The 20,341-nt window shown below is 49.6% G+C and overlaps 4 protein-coding genes across 5 annotated transcripts; all 4 read right to left on the reverse strand.

The window, feature by feature from the left end:
* Positions 1-387: 387 nt before the first annotated feature.
* Positions 388-3,540, reverse strand: LOC112351294. The gene is made up of 5 exons (XM_024688894.1): positions 3,218-3,540; positions 2,970-3,053; positions 2,384-2,872; positions 2,262-2,316; positions 388-2,174 (listed from the first exon to the last, which is right to left on the reverse strand). Exons 2-5 carry the CDS (start codon positions 3,030-3,032, stop codon positions 895-897), a joined length of 1,887 nt encoding a protein of 628 aa, XP_024544662.1. The 5' UTR covers positions 3,033-3,053; positions 3,218-3,540; the 3' UTR covers positions 388-894.
* A 232-nt stretch (positions 3,541-3,772) lies between these two features.
* On the reverse strand, positions 3,773-5,900 carry LOC9643946 (calcium-binding mitochondrial carrier protein SCaMC-1). 2 transcript variants are annotated; one of them, XM_024688896.1, is made up of 4 exons: positions 5,249-5,900; positions 4,388-5,170; positions 4,220-4,310; positions 3,773-4,163 (listed from the first exon to the last, which is right to left on the reverse strand). In XM_024688896.1, exons 1-4 carry the CDS (start codon positions 5,730-5,732, stop codon positions 3,968-3,970), a joined length of 1,554 nt encoding a protein of 517 aa, XP_024544664.1. In that variant the 5' UTR covers positions 5,733-5,900; the 3' UTR covers positions 3,773-3,967. The 2 variants fall into 2 exon arrangements, 1 of the variants encoding a protein (XP_024544664.1); XR_002994071.1 differs by having other exon boundaries at positions 4,058-4,163; positions 4,220-4,318.
* A 68-nt stretch (positions 5,901-5,968) lies between these two features.
* LOC9644193 (eukaryotic translation initiation factor 3 subunit J) lies at positions 5,969-7,319 on the reverse strand. Its single transcript, XM_024688897.1, has 6 exons — positions 7,243-7,319; positions 7,035-7,162; positions 6,813-6,976; positions 6,568-6,715; positions 6,351-6,507; positions 5,969-6,235 (listed from the first exon to the last, which is right to left on the reverse strand). Exons 1-6 carry the CDS (start codon positions 7,256-7,258, stop codon positions 6,144-6,146), a joined length of 705 nt encoding a protein of 234 aa, XP_024544665.1. The 5' UTR covers positions 7,259-7,319; the 3' UTR covers positions 5,969-6,143.
* Positions 7,320-7,330: 11 nt separating this feature from the next.
* On the reverse strand, positions 7,331-10,832 carry LOC112351293 (putative transcription elongation factor SPT5 homolog 1). Its single transcript, XM_024688893.1, has 15 exons — positions 10,675-10,832; positions 10,438-10,598; positions 10,199-10,351; positions 9,957-10,145; positions 9,838-9,906; positions 9,722-9,786; positions 9,217-9,670; positions 9,011-9,166; positions 8,863-8,954; positions 8,754-8,808; positions 8,554-8,706; positions 8,362-8,478; positions 8,272-8,305; positions 8,060-8,206; positions 7,331-8,004 (listed from the first exon to the last, which is right to left on the reverse strand). Exons 1-15 carry the CDS (start codon positions 10,772-10,774, stop codon positions 7,382-7,384), a joined length of 2,568 nt encoding a protein of 855 aa, XP_024544661.1. The 5' UTR covers positions 10,775-10,832; the 3' UTR covers positions 7,331-7,381.
* Positions 10,833-20,341: the final 9,509 nt, after the last annotated feature.

The raw sequence follows: 20,341 nt of genomic DNA on the forward strand, positions 1-20,341 counted from the left end.
CCACCACCTTTTCCATCATCAGCAACATCACCAGCTCCACCAACAGCAACAGCACCACGATCTGGCACTGCTCCTCGCGGACATGCCACCCATCCCCGAGAATTTGCTCCACGATCTCCAGCTCCTGCCCGATCTCGATTTCTCGTCGCCATCGGCAGCATCCAGATTCCAGTTTCACTAGCTCGAATCAAGCTCTTGACAAGGAGAGGAAAAGAAAAAAGAAGCAAAGAGGTTGTAACAGGCTCAAAGTTTTTTGCGCCACCATTCAAAGTTTTCTGTTTTGCTCTGTTTCGCGTAATTTTTTTAAATTTAGGGTTCTTGCTAAACTAGGTCTGGCCACTTTAATAAATTCCGCACCACCACCTTTCTTTTTCAAAGCAGTCAAACTGAAAGAAAAAGAATGCCTTGATTGTTAAAACAGTGGGAGTTCTCTGCAACAAACTATAACCCACTGTCTCGATTCCGTTGTTACCAGCTTCTGGCCCAGTGAGAGAGAGGAGAACCTTCTCATTCATGGTGCCGAAATCCCAAGAACAGGAACAGGCAATTAATTCCCTAGAAGAGAGTGAAAGAAACAAAAAGAAAAAAAAGCTCGTTTTCGCTATCTTGAAAGACAATAACTTCGCAAATTCGCTGTGTGTCGAGCTGTTTGCTGCGAAAGAGAACCTCGAGATGGAAGCAATGGAGAAAGAGAGAACTTGCCTTTCGCTGGCTCGCTGGCTGGTCTTTCGGGAGTAATAAATCAATCGTTGCGTCGCCGAGGAGAGAGAGAGAGCGAAGAACTTGTCGTCGTGTTGGTGATGGATTTGATTGGACTCTTTTCAATCGGTCGCTGATTCGTAGCTGTTCTATCTCCCCGCGCGAACTATTTTTTTTGTCTTTCGATCTTTTCGGTCAGTTCTGGCATCGGACTTGGTGGTGTTGAGGCCTCAAAGTCGGCTGGTGCTGGTGCCGCGGCCGTTGCATTCGCTTGCGCCGAGTTACGTCGCCCCACAACCAAGTGTGCTGCGTTTGAGCCGCGGCGGCGGCGCTGCTGCTAGTACTCTGAGACAAACTCCTCGATTTCCTTGGCGGCGGCGGCGTCGCTGCTGTCGTTCTTGTCATCGTCTCAACGGCACTCCCGTTTGAATGCACCGACTCGCGCAAGCTGCTCCTGCGCGTCCGGGAGCACATCACCCCTTCTTCTTCTTCGTCGTCTTCTTCTTCGCTCTGTTCTTCTTCAACTTCTTCTGCCGCCACCACCTCGATCTTCTTCTTTCGCCTCCGCTTCTTGTAGTGCTGATGATCCTTTTCTTTCGTTGCACTCGACAGGGTCCGCTGGAACAGTGCCGCGATCGTCTTGCCTTTGCTCAGAGACTGATCGTCGTCGCTGACAACGAACTTCCTGCCAGACTTCGTCAGCTTCCCACCGCTCTGCTGCTTGAGCATCGTCACCACCGACTTGAAAAGCTTCAAGTCGGACACTCCAGGCTTGCTTGCACCCTCGACGTCGCGGTTCTTGCACAGCTTGACTGTCGCGGTGGAGCAACGAGGAGAAAAGCTGAGTAGAATTGTCGCTGCCCAAGTTATGGTGTCGCTGATAGTCACAAGGTCCAAAGAATCCTCCATTGACATCGTCCTAGCCTTGCTTAATCCTACCTTGCTAAGTCCCTCCTTTGCCACCGAGTTGATCACTACTGAATTAGTTGTCGAAGCATCCTGGAGCTCGAGGTTTCTAGCCAAATCCTCTGTACACGAAGTCCCAGCTCCTAATACTCTGTTCTTCTCAGTAACCTTGCTGTCAATCTTCACTTCCTCGCCAACTTCGCTGCTGGTTTTTCTTCTACTCAACGATTTCTCGCTGTCGACGGCGTGAGTGATGTTGCTTACAATAGTGGCCGTATCGGGCTTTAGAGGTAGATTGTTCTCGACGAGAGGAGGCAGCGGCTTGCTGGGAATGTTGTTGGCGGAAGAAAACCACGAGGTTCTGGAGGAAAGGTTGCTCTGATTGTGGCCGATGAATGTGTTGTTCTTGAGGATTTCTTGCGTGATGTACGAGTAAGGCTGCCATGACGGTGCAAAGCTCTTTTCTACGCCAGCGTTTCCATTCGCGTAGCTTTTGGACGCCATAATCATCATCTCAGGAATGGCCGCGAAAGAGTTGTAGCCATAGTTTTCTGCTTGATAGCTTTGGCCTGAACAAGAAACGACGGAAAAAACTTAGGCCAAAAAACACGAGAGGAGAGAGAGAGAGAGAGAGAGAGAGAGAGAGAGGATTCTACCTGTAATCTGAAAAACGTTCCATGGATCACCGACTTGCGCTGTTCTTCCAAAATTCTGCATTGACTAGACTTGATTAGTATACAGACATACAGACAAAGATACGAAACGCAAACAGGCATACCTGGCTGATCCATGACTGGTTTTGGTGCTGCCACTCCAGTCCATTCTTTGCTGCCGGGAAAGAGGCCCATTGACGATCATCCGAATCTTCCCTGCTGCGGGGAAGAGTTGGAAACAACGCCATCTCTTGCAAAGGCCTGGATGGCTGCTCGTCCTCCAGCTTAATTTCCCGCAAGTTTGTATGACTCGAGTCCCTTCCGGATTTCCCCGAGAAGTTCATCGTGGGATCAGCTGGGAGAGAGTTCCTCGCTCGAGAGGACGTATCGAACACGTACTCGGTGTCCTCGTCATTGTCGTCAGGAATTTGCTCCAAGTCAAACGTCTTTTGCCTCTTTGCTCGCCTACTAAAACCGCTGCTATCAATGCGATCCTCCTCTAGGCTGTGGAGGAGATCCCTTGTACCGCAGCGCTGATCCCGAGAAGGATTTATCACTCCCATGTCCGTCATGAGAATTTTCTGCCTCTGGTACAGCCGATGCAATTCACGCACCTATCAAGAACATTCAACCAAAGAAAAAGAGGAAAAGAATCGCTCAAGAAAGGTAAAGAAAGCGGAAAAAAAGAAAAAAATTGGAGAATCAATGTACCTGCTGTGTGAAGACTAGCTCCTGGCGAAGCATCGTCTCTCGCAGAAGCTCAATTTCATCCATGGCTAGAGCAGCCAAATCTTCCTGCCAAGAAAAAAGAAAGGGAAAAAGAAAAGCAAGGAAGAACGTGAGAGAAAGAAAAGTCTAAAATTCTGGTCCCAGCCCCCAATTTGCTTGCAAAAGATCCAGAGACAAGAACTATGCCCAGGAAATCATGCGAATTTCAAGCCAAGCCACCACCGCCCTACCTCTGGAACTGGAATGCGCAGCGGCGGATCCACGCCGCGGCGCCGCTACAATCCGCCTCGATTCACGCCTTCTTGCGCTTCTTGGCGGCGATTCGCGGAGGAAGAAGAAGAAGAATCGAAGAGATCCCCCCAAAATCTCCGTCGCCGTCGTCGTCTGGCGCCGCAGGAGCCCCTGGACGGCATCTAGGCGCGGATCGAGCGCCCAGCAGCTGGATAAACAAGGCGAGGAGAAGATGCCACGAAAGATCTGAGCGGAGAGCGAGAGCGCTTGGCTTGCTTGTGTCAGTCAGAGAATTCACCACAGTGGACAAGGGGCCACCACTCTCTACACGCAATCCTTGTTTATCAGCTTAATCCCACACCAGATTAGGGCTAAGCGCCCCCACGATTAGCGGGTAAGCCGAATCTAGGGGCATTCGCCCGACATCCGCTGCTGACGCGGCCTCCGCGCGGACGTGGTGCGTGACGTGTTTGCCAGCGAGGAGAGAGAGAGTGAGCGCTACTCAATCCCTTTTTTTTTGCCTTTTTTGTTCTCTCTATTTTTTTTTTCCTTCATTACAAAATCGCGACTTTCGATGGATCGCTTCTTTCCGTAGGGGCGGTGTTCTTAACGTACAAATCGAATCGATCGATTATTTGCGGAGATGGGATGATGGAATGGTGAGTTTTTCTCTCCTTTTTTTTTCGCTCTTTCTGGCGTGGTGTGATCTTCGTTGTTCGTTCGTCGTCGTTATCATCTTGCTTGCTTTTCTAGCTTTGTATAGCCAGCAGCTTTTTCATTTTCTCGTAGACCACGTAAGTGATGCTCGCGGCCGGAGCGACCTTGCACAGGTTTGGGACGAGGCCCTTGTAGAAGGCTGTCACGCCCTCGTGCTCGAGCGTTCTCTTAAATACGTCTTTCATGCCTTTGTACCGCATGGGAGAGTTCAAAGGCTGGGCCTGTAATCTACACCAAAAAGAGGAAGAAAGTTTCTCAGAAGAGAGAGCGTAGTGATTGCTTGCCTTGTGCGGATGAGCTGCAAAGGATACACTGATGTCGCTCCGATCGCTCCAGAGATTGTTCCACACGCGAGTTGCGTCAATGGACCCGGCTCTGAAACGCTGAAGCTCAGTAAGAAACGACACGAGGAAAGCATGTCATACTTGCGAATCAAACGCTCTCTAGCTTACCAGTGCCTTCCGGGAGTATCGATCTGGATAAGTCCTTGAGTGTCTCATACATCGCCAAGTCGATCCCCGCGTAAGGGATGATCCCAACCAGCGACGGCACAAGACCCCGGTAGAACGACAAGAACCCCTCGTGAGCGTACATGTCCCGGACGAGGCTGCTCATCTGAGACTTCCGGGACAAAACTTGCAGCCTCGTCTTCACCACGTCCAGGGGATAAACCACCGTTTGAGCAATCGCACCCGCGGCTCCACCCGCAAAGAGCCTCCCGAGAGGACCAATCTCCGACTTTTGCTCCCCCTGGATCTTGGCGGCCACCTCTTTGAGCATCTCAAACGCGTAGAACTTGACAGCGCTCTCTGGAGCGACCTTGAGAACGTTGATTCCGTTTCCAACGTAGAATCCAGCCATGCCACCCTCGGTGTATATCTGCTTGAGGCCCTGGAAGAGATTGGGCCTAGCTCGTCTCTCGGTCTGGACCTGGAGGATAACTTTGAGCCGGTCGAGCGGAGCGGTGGCGGTCCGGGACACTGCTCCCGCAACTCCGCCCGCGATGAAGTACCTGGAAGCGTATAAGTGTCGGCTGATCCCTTCCGGGATGATGGCCTGTTCTCCGATATCAATCTGGCAAACCTTCTCCCAGTACTGATAAACTTCCGTGATCGTCCCGGCGTGAGGAGAGAGCAGCAAGAAATCCCTCCACTCCTCGAAAGTGATGATCCCGTTGTTGTCACGGTCGACGTGATCCATGAACTTGGAGAGGTTTCGATCGGAAAGATGGATGCCTGCGCAGCCAAGCAAAGCAAAGCACAAAGAAGAGTGAGAACACTAGCCTGGGAGGAACTCACTCTTTCTTCGCTTACCTGCATTCTTAAGAGCGTCGCGAAGCTCTTCCGGATGGATGTAGCCATCGTTGGTCACGTCGATCTGCTGGAACATATGGTAGAGCTCCAGCTCCTTCTCGTCGATGTAGCGGCGAAACTCGAGGAAATCCACACGCCCGTCGTGGTTGGCATCGCACACCTGGAGGAGATCCTGCGCGAACTTGTAGTGCGAGGGGATGGACATGGTCTTGAGGCGCTGCTCGATCTGGCCGTGGTCCAGGAAGCCCGATTTGCTGGAATCGAAGAGGGCGAACAGATTCCGGATCCTCCCCTCGCGCTGCTCGCCAGTCTCGTCCAGGGCCAGCTCCACTTCCCTTAGGGTCACCGCGGGCGCTGGGAATTGTTGCTTCACCGATTGCGCTGGCGATGGCGCTGGCGATGGAGGATTCAGCCCGTGGACGCGGAAATCCTTGCTCGCCTGCTGGACCTCCGCCAGGCTCACTGGCTCGCTGGCCGCGGCCATAGCTTCGATCTTGCCCTTGCGGATCCTCCTGCGGGCTTACCGATCGACGCCGCGGTAGAGAATGCTCGATCGCTTCACGCCATCGCCTCCATTCCCTCTCCTCGTCCTCTCCATACTGGTCCAGCCTTTCGCCAACACTCTCCCTTTTTCCAACACACGTTTAAAATTCGCCTTTTACCCCAAATTAAGCTCTCCGTACAACACCACCCTACCCGTACATGCACCGTACGTACGTATAACGCGCTAAGAGACCTCTGTGTTTTTTAAGCTGTTCATCATCTTTCACAAAAAAAACGCTCCCGAGAATGGAGAACGAGAACGGACGAACGGGACGAAGGAACGATTTGGCAACTTGGCGTCGCCGCTTCCTCGAAAACTTTTCGCAGTCTTTTGTTCGTCGTCGCTCCAAATTCACATGAAATCGAACTCGTCGACGTCGTCATACGCCGTCGAGTAATTGTCCTCGTCGGCTTTGTCAACATGGAGCTGCTTTTTCTTCGCTCCTGAAGAAGATCAAAGTTAAGCGTGTGAGAAGCTTCGCCGCTAGCAAAACTCGTGACTCGCTAGAGAGACTAGAAACTAGAGACTGTGAAAAAGAAAAGGCTTTCTTTTCCTTACCTCCTTTCTTCTTCCCGGCCGAGTCCTTCTCCGCTTTCAACTTCTCGTTAGCGATGACTGTCACAGCCGACGCAACTTCCTTCACGTCGGCCGCCTTCATTGACGCCGTCGCGGTCTTCAGCAGCGTCTTGAGCATTGTCATGTAATGGTAACTCGTCTGGGAGAAAAGAGGACAAACGCGTGAGAAGACGAGAGAATTTCACACCGAAGGACGCACCTCATAATTCTTTAGCTCGCGAGCAACGAGATCCGCGTACTCTATAAAGTCCGCTTCCGATTTTGGGAGGAAGCCTTCGAAAGGCCGGCCCCGGCTTTCCTTGCCAAAGAGTTCTGTCGTCACTTGATAATCAGCCTCTTCAACAAGTCTACAGGGAAACCACAATCAGCAAAAGTAAATATCCATTTTTCCTCGAAAAGATCCAACCGAGAAAAAACAAAGCGAGAAGAGAAGAAAAAGAGCACCTTTGTTGTTTAAGCTTCTCGGCCAAAGGATCAGATGGCGCTTGTTCTTCTGGTTTTTGCTCTTGTGGAGCGGCGGGCACCGATTTCTTTCCTTTCTTGTCGGTTTTCTCAGCTTTCTCGGCTTTCTCGGCTTTCTCGGCCTTGGGAGGCTTTGGAGCTGGTGCCTGATCAAAAGGAATTCCCCTTAAGGACGATAAATCGAGAGAACACGAACAAACTCACCGGCTTTTCCTCCTCATCCTCCCATGATTCCTTCACTTGAGCTTCCTCCTCCTTGTCTTCGTCGTCCCACTGGGATTTCGGCTGCTCCCTGGAGACAATAGGCGGCGGCGGAACGAAATCTTCGGCGTCTGCGAAGGGAAGACGAAGAAGAAGATGATAGAGCTAGAAACGCGATCGATCTCATCGCGCCACGAGCAGAATCACTCACCCCAATCGTCATCCATTGCGTCGACCCTCTCCCCCCCACGCGCGAAAGCCCGCCCTAGTTCTCCAAAACCCTAGATCACTCCCAACGATAAAACCATAGACCCGATATATTATTTTTTCTCAGAACTCCATCTCCATCTCTACCAGCCGCCACTGTTGACGCCCGCACCATCGCCTCCAGCGATCGTTGCTCCTCCTCCCCAGCCAAGATCTCGAGCACTGCCACTGGCGCCAGGAATTTCTCCAGTAGTTCCTCCTCCTCCCCAGCCAAAACTGGAGCTTTCCTCTCGCTTCTTTGGAGAAGATCCGCCATCGCCATTCTCCTCTCCAGCGCCACCTCCTCCACAGCCGCCAGTGCTCGCGTTTCCTTTCGCAGGGACTCGATCATCTTCTTCTCCATTGGTGCCAAAACCGGAGCTTGCTCCTCCTCCATGCTCGTTTGTTTCACCACCAGCGTTAGCAGGAGTTTCTTCTCCGGTGCTACCACCCCGCGTAGCGTTTTGATCGCGAGTTTTTCCACTGCCCCAGCCATTTCCACCACCGTCTTCGGTGTTCCAGCCTCCGCCACCATTGTCGCCAGTGTTCCACCCTCCACCATCGTTGCTGGTAACTCCACCACCGTTGTCACCGCCGGTGTTCCAGCCTCCACCACCATCGTCAGCGTTCCAGCCACCGCCATTGTCACCATTTTCCCGGGGATTTCTACCACCTCGAGGTTGTTGCAGTGCTGTACCGTCCAACGAAGCTATGATCTGTGCTTCCACTGCCGAAAGAAAAAAGATGTTACAAACAGAGAAATCAGGACTTGATGGACTTGCCTGTGACTTCTTTGAGCAATGCACGAAGAAAGACGTGCACGATGTTTCTGTAAGCGCGCACTACTCGGCCTTTCAGGCCTTTGTAGCTGCCTCGAGTAACTTTTACCTCTTTTCCAACCAGCTCATGCGTCTTCCTCGGAGGAGCACCTACAAGAACGCAAGAAAAAAAACACGAGATGATTTTGCAGTCGAAGAGAAGACTGTGTGATTACCGGTCTTGAAATTCGCCATGAGAAAACCTTTCACCTGTTGGTTTTTGTAAGAACCCGGAACATCGAAGGAGATAAACGAGAATTTGCTACCTCTTCAAGCACGCAAGAGCGTGCATGAGCGCAGAAGTTCCCTTGATTATCCGCGTGGTCTGCATTGTGAACGAAAAGGAAGTCCTGGTAGATGTGTTTCACAGTGCCTCGACTTTCCTGAGAAAACCACAGCCCGCGCGAATCACGAATCGCAAAAAGAAGAGAAAAGTAAAAGGCTTTGTGGAACTTTACCGAGAGAGGACCCTCCTGTACGCGGACCATGCTGTCCAGGCGAACAATCTTCGAGGTAGCGTCTCTTGCTGTAGCATTTTCATCCACGAGTTTCTTTTGGATGTTCCTGGCCTTGACGTTCACCACTTCTTGTTCGATCTCTCCTTTCAGGATCTGATGAGCTTAGTTTGATAAGTTGGAAGAACAAAAGAGAAAATCACCTCGACTGAGTTATCAGCCCCCTCGATCTTAAGAATGATCCCGAAAGTGGATTGGCTGCAAGTAATAGAATCGATAAAACTTTGCGAAAACAAAATCAGCTAGCCTTACTCTATAAGCACGAGATCTCCTTCATTGAACTGTCCGGCGGATATCTCGGATGGCGTGAGAACTTCTCCAAGACATTTCCGTGGCACTTCGATCTGCATATCCATATCCAGCTCGAAGAAAAACTTGAGAAAAAGAGGAGAGAACTCACATTTTCCGTGATCAAGTCGCAGCGTAGCACAACGTGATCGCTTTCAAGCTTCACTATCATCCCCGTCCGGCCTTCGTGCTCCCCGGATGCTACACGGATGTGGTTCGCAACCTCGTACACTCTCTCGAGCTGGTTCTTGTGTGCTCGCACAAATTTCTGCTAGCAGAAAACTTTCAGAAAAAAAAAAGAGTGAAACAAAGACATACCCGATCATCCGCCAAGACGTAGACCGCATCGCCATCAACTTTGGTTACTCTTCCTATGGTACCTCGGAGTTCACCGTCGATCACCTGGACTTTCTCATCCTTCTTAAGGCTGGAGTCATGGATTCTCGGTTCTTCGGGAACATATGCCTTGGATTTTCCAGCGTCGCTCCTCGCCTTTGCCTTTCCCTTCGACTTCCCAGCATCCTCTTTCGCCTTTCCCTTCGCAGCGCTTTTAGTCTTCCTGGCTTTCTTCTTCGGCCGCAAATCTTCCTCTTCGTCAGGCTCCTGGATTTGGTGCGGATCCATGAAGAAGTCGAGCTCTCTCTTCGTCGGCGTGATAGCAGTCACGGATTTGGACTGCACAAGCGTGATCAGATAGCCGTCCCAGAACTCCATCCTGGAAGATTTGCAGACTGTTCTTCCCTTCTCCCTCTTTACAGGGAAACCGAGTTTCCTGCGGAAAAAACACAAGTGTGAGAAAATGGTGGCGACTGAGAGGTCTTACTGGGCATGTTCCGGAGTGAAAAGCCCCGGCTTGTTCTTCTTGAGGTGAAAACCCTTCGTTTTGTACTGCAAGAGCAAGAAGATCACTGGTTTTGCGACACCAATGAACAAACTTACCTTGCAAACGTCGATCCTCGGCACCAGCTTGACACGAAGTTTTTTAAGATGGTCTCGAACTTCCACGACCTGGAAAGAAGCCTTAGTGTGGCTGACTTGTATCGGTTTTCTTTCTTCACCTGAGCAATGTCACCATTGTAAATCCCTCCCTTCACTCGCACCCAATCCTTCACGGAAAACTCGCAAGCGCTACGAGAGCTCTCGCCAACGAGTACTTCGCGATTCTCATTGCGGAGAATCTCTTGCACGGTTTCGTCCGAGACGGGAGTTATCTTCTTGAGAAGTAGCAAATTAAGGCCTTGGCATGCCTGGAAGAACAAAAGAAAGTATAGAAACTGATCTCAAACAAAAAAAAACTTACCTTTCGAATGTGTGCTTCGGACTCGGCCTCGATGATAACAATCCCTTCGCACGACTTATCAGGAGCGATGGCGCACTTGACGAGCACAGCTGTGCTTTCCGAGTCATTTATCTGTGCAAAGATCGAGGCCGCGGCATCCTCCGCCAACCCGTGCTGAAAGGAGAAGTAAAAGAACACCACACACAAGAAAAAAAAATCGAGACAAGAAGCTCACTGAGATATCAAGGAATCAGCATTACCTTGCATTTCACCGTCCAAAACCTGGGCTTGGATCTTCCATCCTCTTCTTCTTCATCATCGCTTTCGTCTTCCTCTTCTTGTTCTTCTTCCGGACTTCCTTCCTCTTGCCCTCTCTTCATTCGCTTGACGGCGCTAACGTCGATGAAGTTGTCGATCGATACTGCAAACAGGGAGCGCAAGAGCCAGCAAGCGAGAAATGCATCGATCAAAACCATGCAAGAAAGGACAAAACTTACTGCTCTGTTCTTCTTTTTCATCTTCTTCTTCTTCCGGTTCTTCCTCATCGTTGTCTGGCTCAACTGGGCTCTTGCGCTTCTCGAAGCCCACATACCCCATGATCGCGATCGCGAGGAAACCCACCCAAAACCCCGATTCTCCAAAAGGCGAAACGAACTAATAAGCTATATGCCAAGTGACCAACAAGAACTCGATAGATGGTACGAGGGCGTCACATCAAAGGAGCGTTTCACGCTTTCCGGTGGAAGTCATAGAACAGACGTTTGCTCTTTCCTTTCCTTCTTTGTTTTCTGCGAGGTACTCTTTCTTCTCAGCAGCTGTTCTAGGAGGATTTGCTCCTCTCCTCGCACGCATCATGGCTACAAATTCATTGTAGTAGATCTTCCCGTCCTGTGAATAGTTTCACTCAATCCTGCGAGTGACTTACATTGTGTGTGACCACTTCTTTGATGGTTTCATTCAAGTCCTGCGTGTTTGGATCGCTAAGAGCTTGCTCCAGTTCTTCGACAGTGATGTACCTGACCGATGAAAAAACTTGGAAAAAAAAAAAATGAGATCTTTACGCTGTTATCCTTGCCGAGACACTGGAAAGCCGAATTTTGTTGAGATGCATGGTCGCCGTGATAACCTCCGTGTAATCGATTGAGGCCAATTTCAGCAGCGCCAGCCTAGAAGGACAAAATGAAAAACGAACCAAAAATACCCAGAAAGAGCGACACTAAGCAAACTTACGACTTCGTGATCCCAAGTTTACAAGTCCGGCTTTTAACTCGTCGTACGTGATCGAGATTTAAATTAGCCAAGGCTAACCATCATATCAGCTCGGCTTTCCTCTGGATCTTCGAGGGCAGCCTTCCTTTCGGAGAAAACAAGCTTTTTCTTTGCTTTTTCACAGTAACCTCTGCACAAGCATATGCTACGTAAGATAAAACATTTCCTAGAGCTATACGTACTGAAACGAATCGACTCGACTAGAGATTGAATTGATAACACGCTGTTATAATCTATCTCAGTCTAACTGTCGCGACCGTTGACTCTTCAGCTTGTCGGCATATTCCCCTGAATATTAACACTCCCACTCAAGCTGAACGTCGACGTTGCGTCAGTTCTTTGGCTGCACTCCAAGTGCCTGTGCATGCTGCTGGAACAGAGCTGGAGCAAGAGCTTTGGTGAAGATATCCGCCACCATCTCCTTGGTAGTGTAGTAGACCAGCTCCACAGTCTGCAGAGCAACCTGTTCACGTATAAAATGGAACTGAACCTGAATGTGCTTGGTCCTGCGATGGAACTTCGGATTTTTCGCCAATGCTATGGCTCCTTGATTATTGCAGAAGAGCTCCGTCGCTTCCTCCTGCTTATAGCTGAGCCCGTCCAGCAAAGTTCTCAGCCAAATGCACTCCTTGGTTGCTTGAGTGATGCCGATATACTCTGCCTCTGTGAGCTTTGTTACTCGAGTGGATCGACATAACGGTGGAGCTGAAACGGCAACCTCTCTGCCATCTGAAGCCTGCTGATCAAGACCCACTGCCTGATCACTCGCTTGAGAGCTCCCCCCCTGATCGGCCTGACTCCCACCCGCTGGTGAGATCGGATTACCGCCACCTGCAGCTGGAGGCTCACTAACTCCAGCTCCGATTGCTGAACCTGGCCCCAGATCACGCTGGCTCCCACTGGCTCCATGCCCTGTGGCTGAACCCTGCGTACCTGGCTGGCGTCCGCTCCTCGTTCTCCCATAACTCGCTGCCCTAACTTCTTCATCCGAGTTATCCGAGTCCGAGGTAACCTCGGGCGATACCAAAGTTGGCGGTGGTGGGAGGGCCCGAGTGCCGTAAGTTCTGGTCTCGTTGAAGATGACATCTCTGGCCACGATCAACTTCTGAGTCTCCAGGTTGAACAACTTGTAGCCTTTCATCTGTTCGGAGTAGCCGACGAGAACACACTTCTGACTGGTTCTTTCAAGCTTGCTGCGATGATGTCGCTTTACATGAGCGTAGCAGACACTCCCGAACACTCGCAGATGGCTGATGTCTGGTTTACTCCCATACCAAGCTTGATAGGGAGTTTGACCCGAAACTGCAACAGTGAGCTGTCTGTTCCTCAGATAAGCGGCGGTCTCCATCGCCTCACACCAAAAAAACTTTGGAAGGCCTGAGTCTTCCAGCAGGGTTCTTGCTACATCTTGCAGCGTCCTGTTCATCCTCTCTGCTACACCGTTCTGCTGCTGAGTGTCTGGGATGGAGAATTGACGTTGTATTCCAGCTGAACTACAAAACTCATCAAATTCTCTCGACACAAACTCGCCACCGCCATCGCTCCTGAATGCCTTGATCAGCTTTCCTGTCTGGAGCTCCACCTGAGCTTTGTAGTCCTTGAACTTCTGGAACACCTCTGATTTCTTCCTCAGGAACTTGATGGCCACGATGCGAGAAAAATCGTCCACGAACGTGACAAAGTACTGTTTCCTGTCTCTGGACATATTCGGCATTGTGCCAACATCAGAGTGAACCAAGTCCAGGATTCCCTTAGCTCGGTTAGTGGATGCAGTTGGATGAGGGAGCCTGTGAGCTTTACCCAGTGCACACGGCTCGCAAAACGAGCTGCCACCTGCTGGAGGAGTTATGCGGAGGCCGATCACCAGCTCCTGCTTGCTTAGCTGCTTCAACGCCTGCTGGTTGGTGTGACCCAATCTCCTGTGCCAAGTCGCAGTGTCGACTGCCTTCTGGGCACCGGCGTAGCACAACCGCTGTGGCTGGATCACTTCTGCATTCAGCCTGTAAAGGCCCAAGTACCTACGTCCACTGGCCAGCATCTTGTCATCTGATCCTTTGATCCTGCAGCCATTGTTGTCAAACTCGACTTTAAGGCCATGATCAGCGATCTTCCCGACTGAGAACAGCGTCTTCGGGACTCCAGGAACATAGTACATGTTGTGAATGGGAACCACTTGTCCAGATGCTAGCTGCACCTGAATTGTCCCCACACCTTTCACTTCATGAGAGTAGTCATTGCCTAGGTAAATCCTCTGGTCCTTGACTGGTAGCAGCTTGGAGAACAGCTCTCGGACGTGTGTCATGTGCTGGCTTGCTCCGGAGTCGACCCACACAACCTCTGCTGCTGTGGTACTGACTGTACTCACTCGATCGGGCTGTGTCGACTGGTGACTCTGGTGCTTCTCTGCACTCACCCTCCTTGCCATGAACAGACTGTCATGGCACTCAGCTTCATCTTCATCTTCCTCATCTGAAGTTGCTGCCTCTCTCTTCGAATGAGCAGATTTTGCATAGTTTGCCACCTGCTTCTTCTTGCCTTTCTTCGCCATCGCATCCTTCCTGGCCTGCCATGCCTTCTTTGCCTCAGCATGAGTGCAGTCTCTGGCAAAATGACCTGGTGCTTTGCATGCGTTGCATCTGTCATCACGTTTGCTGCGCTTGCTCTTGCTGGTGCCGCCTTTGTCCACCTTATTCACTGGGCCCAGCCGATCCCACACTGTGGTTGACCGCTTGCCGTTTGCTGTGAACAGAGCAAGTTCTACCTTCTCCTCCTTGTTCTTTTCCTCGGGGCTGAGGAAGTTCTCAAGAGCTGAGAGTTCTGCAACAATCTCCTCAAAGGTGAGGTGAGAATTCATGAGATGGGCTCCAGAAACGAGTAAGGTTGTGGAGAGTCCCTTGAACAGCGCTGATGTGAGCTCGTCGTCACCGACCGGATTCACCTGAGCGTCAGTGATCTGCTGTGCAAGGTCCATAAGGCGACTGGCATAGTCATTTACTGAACTACTGCCCTGTTGACACCCGTTGAACTGGGTTTTCAGATCGATCAACCGTACCCTGCTGCATGTGCCAAAAACCTGGCAGATCTTCTCCCAATTCGCCTTCGCTGTATCCTCCATGTTCAGGTGGCTCCTGTATCTTTTTGCCAGAGCACGACCTAAGATGCCCAACGCCTTGTCGTTCTTGGCATCCCAATCCTTGCGCTTTGCTTTCAAGGTGTCCACCGGATCCTCATCCTTTGTTTCTTCTTCACCCTCCTTCGCTTTCTTCTTGGTCTGCCGGACTGGTGATGGAGGTCGCCGTTCCTTTCCCCTCACCACATTCCACAGATCCTTTTCCAGGAAGTAGAGTTGCATCTGAAGTTTCCACGACGGAAAATCTTTGCCATCGTAGACTTCGAGCACTTGCGACGACGACGGAGACATGCTGCTGCGGGAAACTCGTCTTGATCAGAATCTCGGCTCCGATACCATGAAACGAATCGACTCGACTAGAGATTGAATTGATAACACGCTGTTATAATCTATCTCAGTCTAACTGTCGCGACCGTTGACTCTTCAGCTTGTCGGCATATTCCCCTGAATATTAACACGTACCTGGCCAACTGAAGAAGAAAGAATGGAGAGCCTTTCCTCCCTGTAAATCCTGTCTAAATCCGAGTTGCAACCTCAGACAGACTCTCGGCAATCACCTTGATGAAAATTCTTGAAGGAATGCAAAACAGAGAAGAGCGTCACCTTAAAAGTGCAAGCTTCTTGAGCTTGTTCATGGGCGGAAAACTGCTTCATTCGTGACAGCACTGGGTTGTCCAGCGGACCTCTGGTGCCTCGCTATCTTCTTTGAGCCAAGGGAGGATTCGACGACGTGATCAAAGCGAAGCGTGCCCTCTCACCGTCTCGATATTCTAGAAATCACAAAGCCTGCTTAATATCCCGAGAAACATCTTACCAGTAGACACTCCTTCGGGTCTTGCGCAGCAAATCCTTGGCGATCAAAGGGCCGCGAAGAAATGCATCGAAAATTCCTTGCTGAGATTTCTCTTGGAGGTGTTTAAGATGATCTTTTACCAGCCCAAAGGTGGAACACCAATGTATACAATATGCACCGGCATAGTTGAGTCTAAGAACTGCCAGCAAGATCTTTGAAGGTCTCACCTGGAAGAAAGAAGGAACAAAACTGAAAAAAGAAGGGAAGTGCCAGGTACAATATGATGAAGAACGAATGCGTTTTTTCCTGGAAGGAAAACGTTCTCACACAGGGAGGAAGATGAGAAACAACGAAGAAAAACGGACGAAGAAAGTAGGCGAAGGCATATACCGATCGATCGATCTAAGTTTGAGATTAAAGCATGGTTCCAGGAAGAAAAAGAAACAAGAAGAGGAAAGAAGAAGATTTCCGAGATTTACGTATAGAATAGTAGGAACTGATCGCCAACAAAACGAAAGAAAAAATACTAGCAACTGTTTAAGCTAAGCACATTTTTTACAACCGGCATATTCCCAAAGGATACTATATTCATAGAAAGGAGAACATTCTTTATAAAAGGCAATTTTTAAAAAGATCTAGAACTACACGCGGCGAAATCCCAGCTATTGCGCACGCCTATATATCGAGGACTGAGGGAAAGGGTTTCGTCAAATAGACTTAGGGCAATGGCGTGGTGGAAGAGCGTCATCGCCCCGTTCACGCGCAGGCCCCCGCGCTACTGGGACTTGCCTCACAGGTTCGCTGTCCTAGCCGCCAGCTCCCTCTTGTGGATCGGGCTCGGCAGCATCCCTCTCTATGGCATGGCCAAGACGCCGGCGGCGGGCTGGGCATGGGTGCGCGAGGTGTTCGCATCCAGCCCAGGAACTCTCGCAGACCTGGGAGTGATATGCTTGGTGGCTGCTAGTCAAGTCAGGGTGAGGCTCGGGTGGGATGTGCCCAAGCCCGAAGACAAAGTCACAAAGTTCGTGATGTTTGGCGTGTCGCTCCTCGTCCCAGTGCTGCCCCTTGCTGCCGGTCGCTATGGACGTGATCTCGGTCTTGTCAAGGCGCTGCTGCTCTATGCCCAGCTTGCCTTTGCGAATTGCGTCGCGTGTTTGCTCGTGATTGCCAACGAATTTCGGTTCTGGGGAGTAGGAGTTACCATTGCCGAGCTCCTCCCGGTGGCGATGCTGGGCAAGAGCTTGGTTGTCAAGGCTCTTGGCAGCGGCGAGGGGCTTGGCACTGGGAATGAAGTGGTGAGCTTGTGGAGCGTTCTTGCCACAGTCACCTTTGTGGCCGTCACGTACAAGCTCCACAGGAATTCGATGTTCACGCTGTTTGAAGTCTCGGACTGGCTGCGTCCGGTACAGGTTCTCGCGTTGGCGGCATGGATCTCGAGCATCCTTTTTCCCAAACACTTCGCAACGCTGTTCGAGGGACGCGGCTTGATCTTGGTGCCGGTGGCGATGGGTTTACTGTTCAAGGCTTTTGCGGCGTGGGAGAGTTGGGAGCTGGGCTCGTCGGAGACGAATGCTTTTGCCGGGGTGGGGGCTGGAGTGCTGTGCGTGGTGGCGGCTGCCACAGGATGCGTGGGCTCGGCTTTTGGATGGCTGATAGTTTGTCGTCTGGTCGTCGAACTTCAAGGCTCGGTGCGCTCTGCGATCATGTGCAAGCGGAGAATGGAGCAAGAGAAGGCAAAGGCATCAAATCAAACCTTGTAACTTCAACGCGTTTGTCATTGCAAACTGAAACTCTACTGATCGACCGATCGCGAATATTTGTTTGTTTTTAAGTTTTTAATAGAAAGCAACTCTTTGCAAGTGGAAGAAACTTGTCCTTGATTAGCCATAGGATCACCTTTCGGGAACAATGGTGATAGCAATAAAAGCTTGTTTGTTTGGAGCGATTCTTGTGAGTGTGTCTTCTTACCTTCCTCAGACATGACAATCTCCACAAACATTTTGTAAGTTTCAAGTTTGATGGCAAAAGCTTTTAAACTACTAAATTGCAATAGCATAAGTCACCTACATTTTGGGGGACAAAAAAAGTCCACATTATCAATTCGAGCAAATAATGGCGTGAACCCCCAGGCCACGTGTTGTAGTGTTATTGGTCCACGTATGATTCGAGTGAGTTTATATTGTGTTTCTAGGGTTTCCAAGGATTAATGGCGGTGTGGGTGAAAGGCAATGGCGAGGAGGCTCGACTCTTCCGGCTCCATAACTCGAAGTATCTCATGCTCTGCTCGATTGCAGCGCACTGGGGCTTCGACCCCGACACGCTCCTCGTGGGTCGCTTTGCCCTCTCCATGGACAAAAGCGGCAACTCCGTCTCAGACGTGGACGAGATCCGGGCATACTCTGCAGCAGCGGGCGCGGGCGATGGTCTCACAGATCAGACTCCATTTGTCATCACCGGGAAGCCAGCACAAACGATCTGGACCAGTTCCTCTTCGAGGAAACCATCACTAGAGGAGACGTTCGTGGCTGCGGCAATTACAGATGAGGATTTCAAGAAGCTATCCTACACAGAGTCCAGGAGTGTGCGTCCATACAGGTCGCGCTTGGTGTATCAGCGGTTCAAGGCGATGAGGCAGGAACTCAACATCGACGAGTCTGGAGTTCATCACTACATACGTGCGAAGGATGATTTAGGCAGTGCAGTTGCCCCGTTTGTGGGAGCTCTTCACATCGTCCCGAATGGATCAAGGTTCGATGGCAGTGCACGTCGCCCAGTTGGAATGGTATCACTGGTTCGCTGCGACGGTTACTGCTTGACTGCGGCTAAATGTCTGGAAGGTTTCGATGGTGACGACAACACTATCTTCGTCAGCTTCCCACGGATGAGCGGCAGCGGGGATAATTCTTGCTTTTACGAGTGTAAGATTGCCAAGGTCGAAGAGTTTGTGGTGCACTTGGAGGCTAAAGAGCAACAAAGCTTCAAGACTTGCATGGCTACCCGATTTGGACCTGCGTCTGGCTCAGTTTTCATGTTCAGCGGCCCCAACAGCACGCAACTCGTGGAGTGTCCGATGGTTGATTCGTTCGTATGTCCATTCGAGGGCATTGTATTGCCGAGCGCGAAGATCGACCACAAGCTTTCGCTGGGAGGTCCTGTTGTCAACTGTGTCGGCGAGATGATAGGGGTGATTATTGCACACAGCCTACTGAAGAAGAGCAGCGACTCGAGAGGAAAAGCGTGCGTGACCCGGTTTGGAACCAAGATGAAAGTGCAAAGTGTTTCGGACTTGCAGGAGTTTCTAGATGATGCACTGAAATGGAAGAACGTCAACAACAAGCTGGGCAGCACTCGAGGCGATGCAAAATATGAGAGTTAAGCTCATTGGTCCATCTTTCTGGTTCTCATTCTTTCTTTCTTTTTTTCTTGTCTTTTAGTGTGGAAAAATTGCTTGGAACTCAGGAGGTTGGTCCAGTGCACGGGAGCTGACTTCATTTCTCCCGCTCAGGAGTGGTATTCGCAGCATCCACTGTCAGGTTCTTAAACATCTATCTGATCTTGTTGATCTAGTAGTTACCAATGTATTCCTTGCTTGCAGAATTTATCAACAGCGCTGTGACGGAGTTTAATGCTCCACCGCTTAAGCGTCCGAAAGTTAAATACGTCCCCATGTCCGAGGAGAAAATCCTGAAGTTTTACAAGGAGCAGGAGGCTGTCAGAGAGGTTTTTTTCTAGATCTTGTTGTCAGGATAAGCAATGTCTTTGTCGCATTTTTATTTTACTCCAAATGTGAATAGTCCTCAACCGATGAAGATGCTCTAACTTGCTGTCTACTCTTCTCCTTCGCTCTCTTAATTTGCTGACAGACACGGTCACTACAAGAAGACTGGCTTTTCCTCTCTACGATTCTAATCTTTGCTTGGACGTTTTATGTTTTACGCATGGATTCCAATGGCTCAGAGGAACTCACGATTTTGGACTCCGCGGTTCGATATAGGATACGGTGTTTTTCTTTCCAATGGCTCAGAGGGAACCTTGGAGGTCAGCAGTTCGATTTAGAATAGGGTGTTCTCTTGCCAACATTAATTTGCTGGGCACCTGTATGTCTGTTTTGTGAGCAGAAAAGATCCATAATTCCATGGGTTTAGAGGTTGGCAATTCAATTTATGATGACGAGTGTTTTCTTGTAATCCCATGGGTTTATTCATATTTCATCCTATTCTCATGAGTATCACTCTCTGATATTCAATTATCCCTTTTGTTTTATACGGGTTACATTTGCCTCTTACACAAAAGTTTTTAAATACACATTTAATTCCTTAGGTTATTTCAACATTCATAAGAGGTAATTTAAGGTATATTGCTTAGAGGACATGCATCCTTATATATATTTTGACCACTCATAATAATTAACTCTAATTTTAAATTCATGAGTACCATCTTTAATTACATAAGGATAATCTTATAACTTCTTTATAGTATAGGAGTCCTTTTTGCTTCAAATGATCCCAACTACAGTTAATTACCATAATTATATTAAAGCCAACTTGCTAAATTTATACTCTTCATTATCATCTCTTCTTCTCAGCTTCCTCTTCGCGCTTTCAAGAAAACCTTTTATGATTCTTAAGATCCCAAAGTTATTCCTTTATCAACCCCCTTTCTACCTATTATAATACCCATAAGTTCATATACAAACTAAAGTGGAGAGTTATGCTTTCTTAACATGTTACTTGAGTTTAGCCACACTTTTGGGACTTTTAGATGTCAATATCAAGTGGTAATATAATTGATTATTAATAAAAATTAGACTAAAGAATAACTCTAATACTAATTTATAAGTAATTACATTTTTCATTTTACTTTAGTCATTTAACCATAGTTTTGACCACTTGGAAAAACCTCACTCACAACTCCCATAAGTCTTTATCACAAATTGAAGTACTTACTAAAAGTATAAAGGTGGCCTCCAAGC

The sequence above is a fragment of the Selaginella moellendorffii genome, unplaced genomic scaffold, assembly GCF_000143415.4.
Source record: "Selaginella moellendorffii unplaced genomic scaffold, v1.0 SELMOscaffold_59, whole genome shotgun sequence".
NCBI lineage: Eukaryota > Viridiplantae > Streptophyta > Lycopodiopsida > Selaginellales > Selaginellaceae > Selaginella > Selaginella moellendorffii.

Excerpts from the sequence above, each read along its gene's own strand:
- LOC112351294 (XM_024688894.1), bottom strand. The coding sequence starts at position 3,032 with ATGGATGAAATTGAGCTTCTGCGAGAGACGATGCTTCGCCAGGAGCTA. Across the intron at positions 2,873-2,969 it reads AGCTAGTCTTCACACAGCAG|GTGCGTGAATTGCATCGGCT; the intron begins GTACATTGATTC and ends TGTTCTTGATAG. Across the intron at positions 2,175-2,261 it reads GAACGTTTTTCAGATTACAG|GCCAAAGCTATCAAGCAGAA; the intron begins GTAGAATCCTCT and ends TTTCTTGTTCAG.
- LOC9643946 (XM_024688896.1), bottom strand. The coding sequence starts at position 5,732 with ATGGCCGCGGCCAGCGAGCCAGTGAGCCTGGCGGAGGTCCAGCAGGCG. Across the intron at positions 5,171-5,248 it reads CGACGCTCTTAAGAATGCAG|GCATCCATCTTTCCGATCGA; the intron begins GTAAGCGAAGAA and ends TTGGCTGCGCAG. Across the intron at positions 4,311-4,387 it reads GATACTCCCGGAAGGCACTG|AGCCGGGTCCATTGACGCAA; the intron begins GTAAGCTAGAGA and ends TCAGCGTTTCAG.
- LOC9644193 (XM_024688897.1), bottom strand. Across the intron at positions 6,716-6,812 it reads GAGAAGCTTAAACAACAAAG|ACTTGTTGAAGAGGCTGATT; the intron begins GTGCTCTTTTTC and ends GTTTCCCTGTAG. Across the intron at positions 6,236-6,350 it reads GGCCGGGAAGAAGAAAGGAG|GAGCGAAGAAAAAGCAGCTC; the intron begins GTAAGGAAAAGA and ends GATCTTCTTCAG.
- LOC112351293 (XM_024688893.1), bottom strand. The coding sequence starts at position 10,774 with ATGGGGTATGTGGGCTTCGAGAAGCGCAAGAGCCCAGTTGAGCCAGAC. Across the intron at positions 9,671-9,721 it reads TTCACTCCGGAACATGCCCA|GAAACTCGGTTTCCCTGTAA; the intron begins GTAAGACCTCTC and ends TTTTTTCCGCAG. Across the intron at positions 9,167-9,216 it reads ACGTCTTGGCGGATGATCGG|AAATTTGTGCGAGCACACAA; the intron begins GTATGTCTTTGT and ends TTCTGCTAGCAG.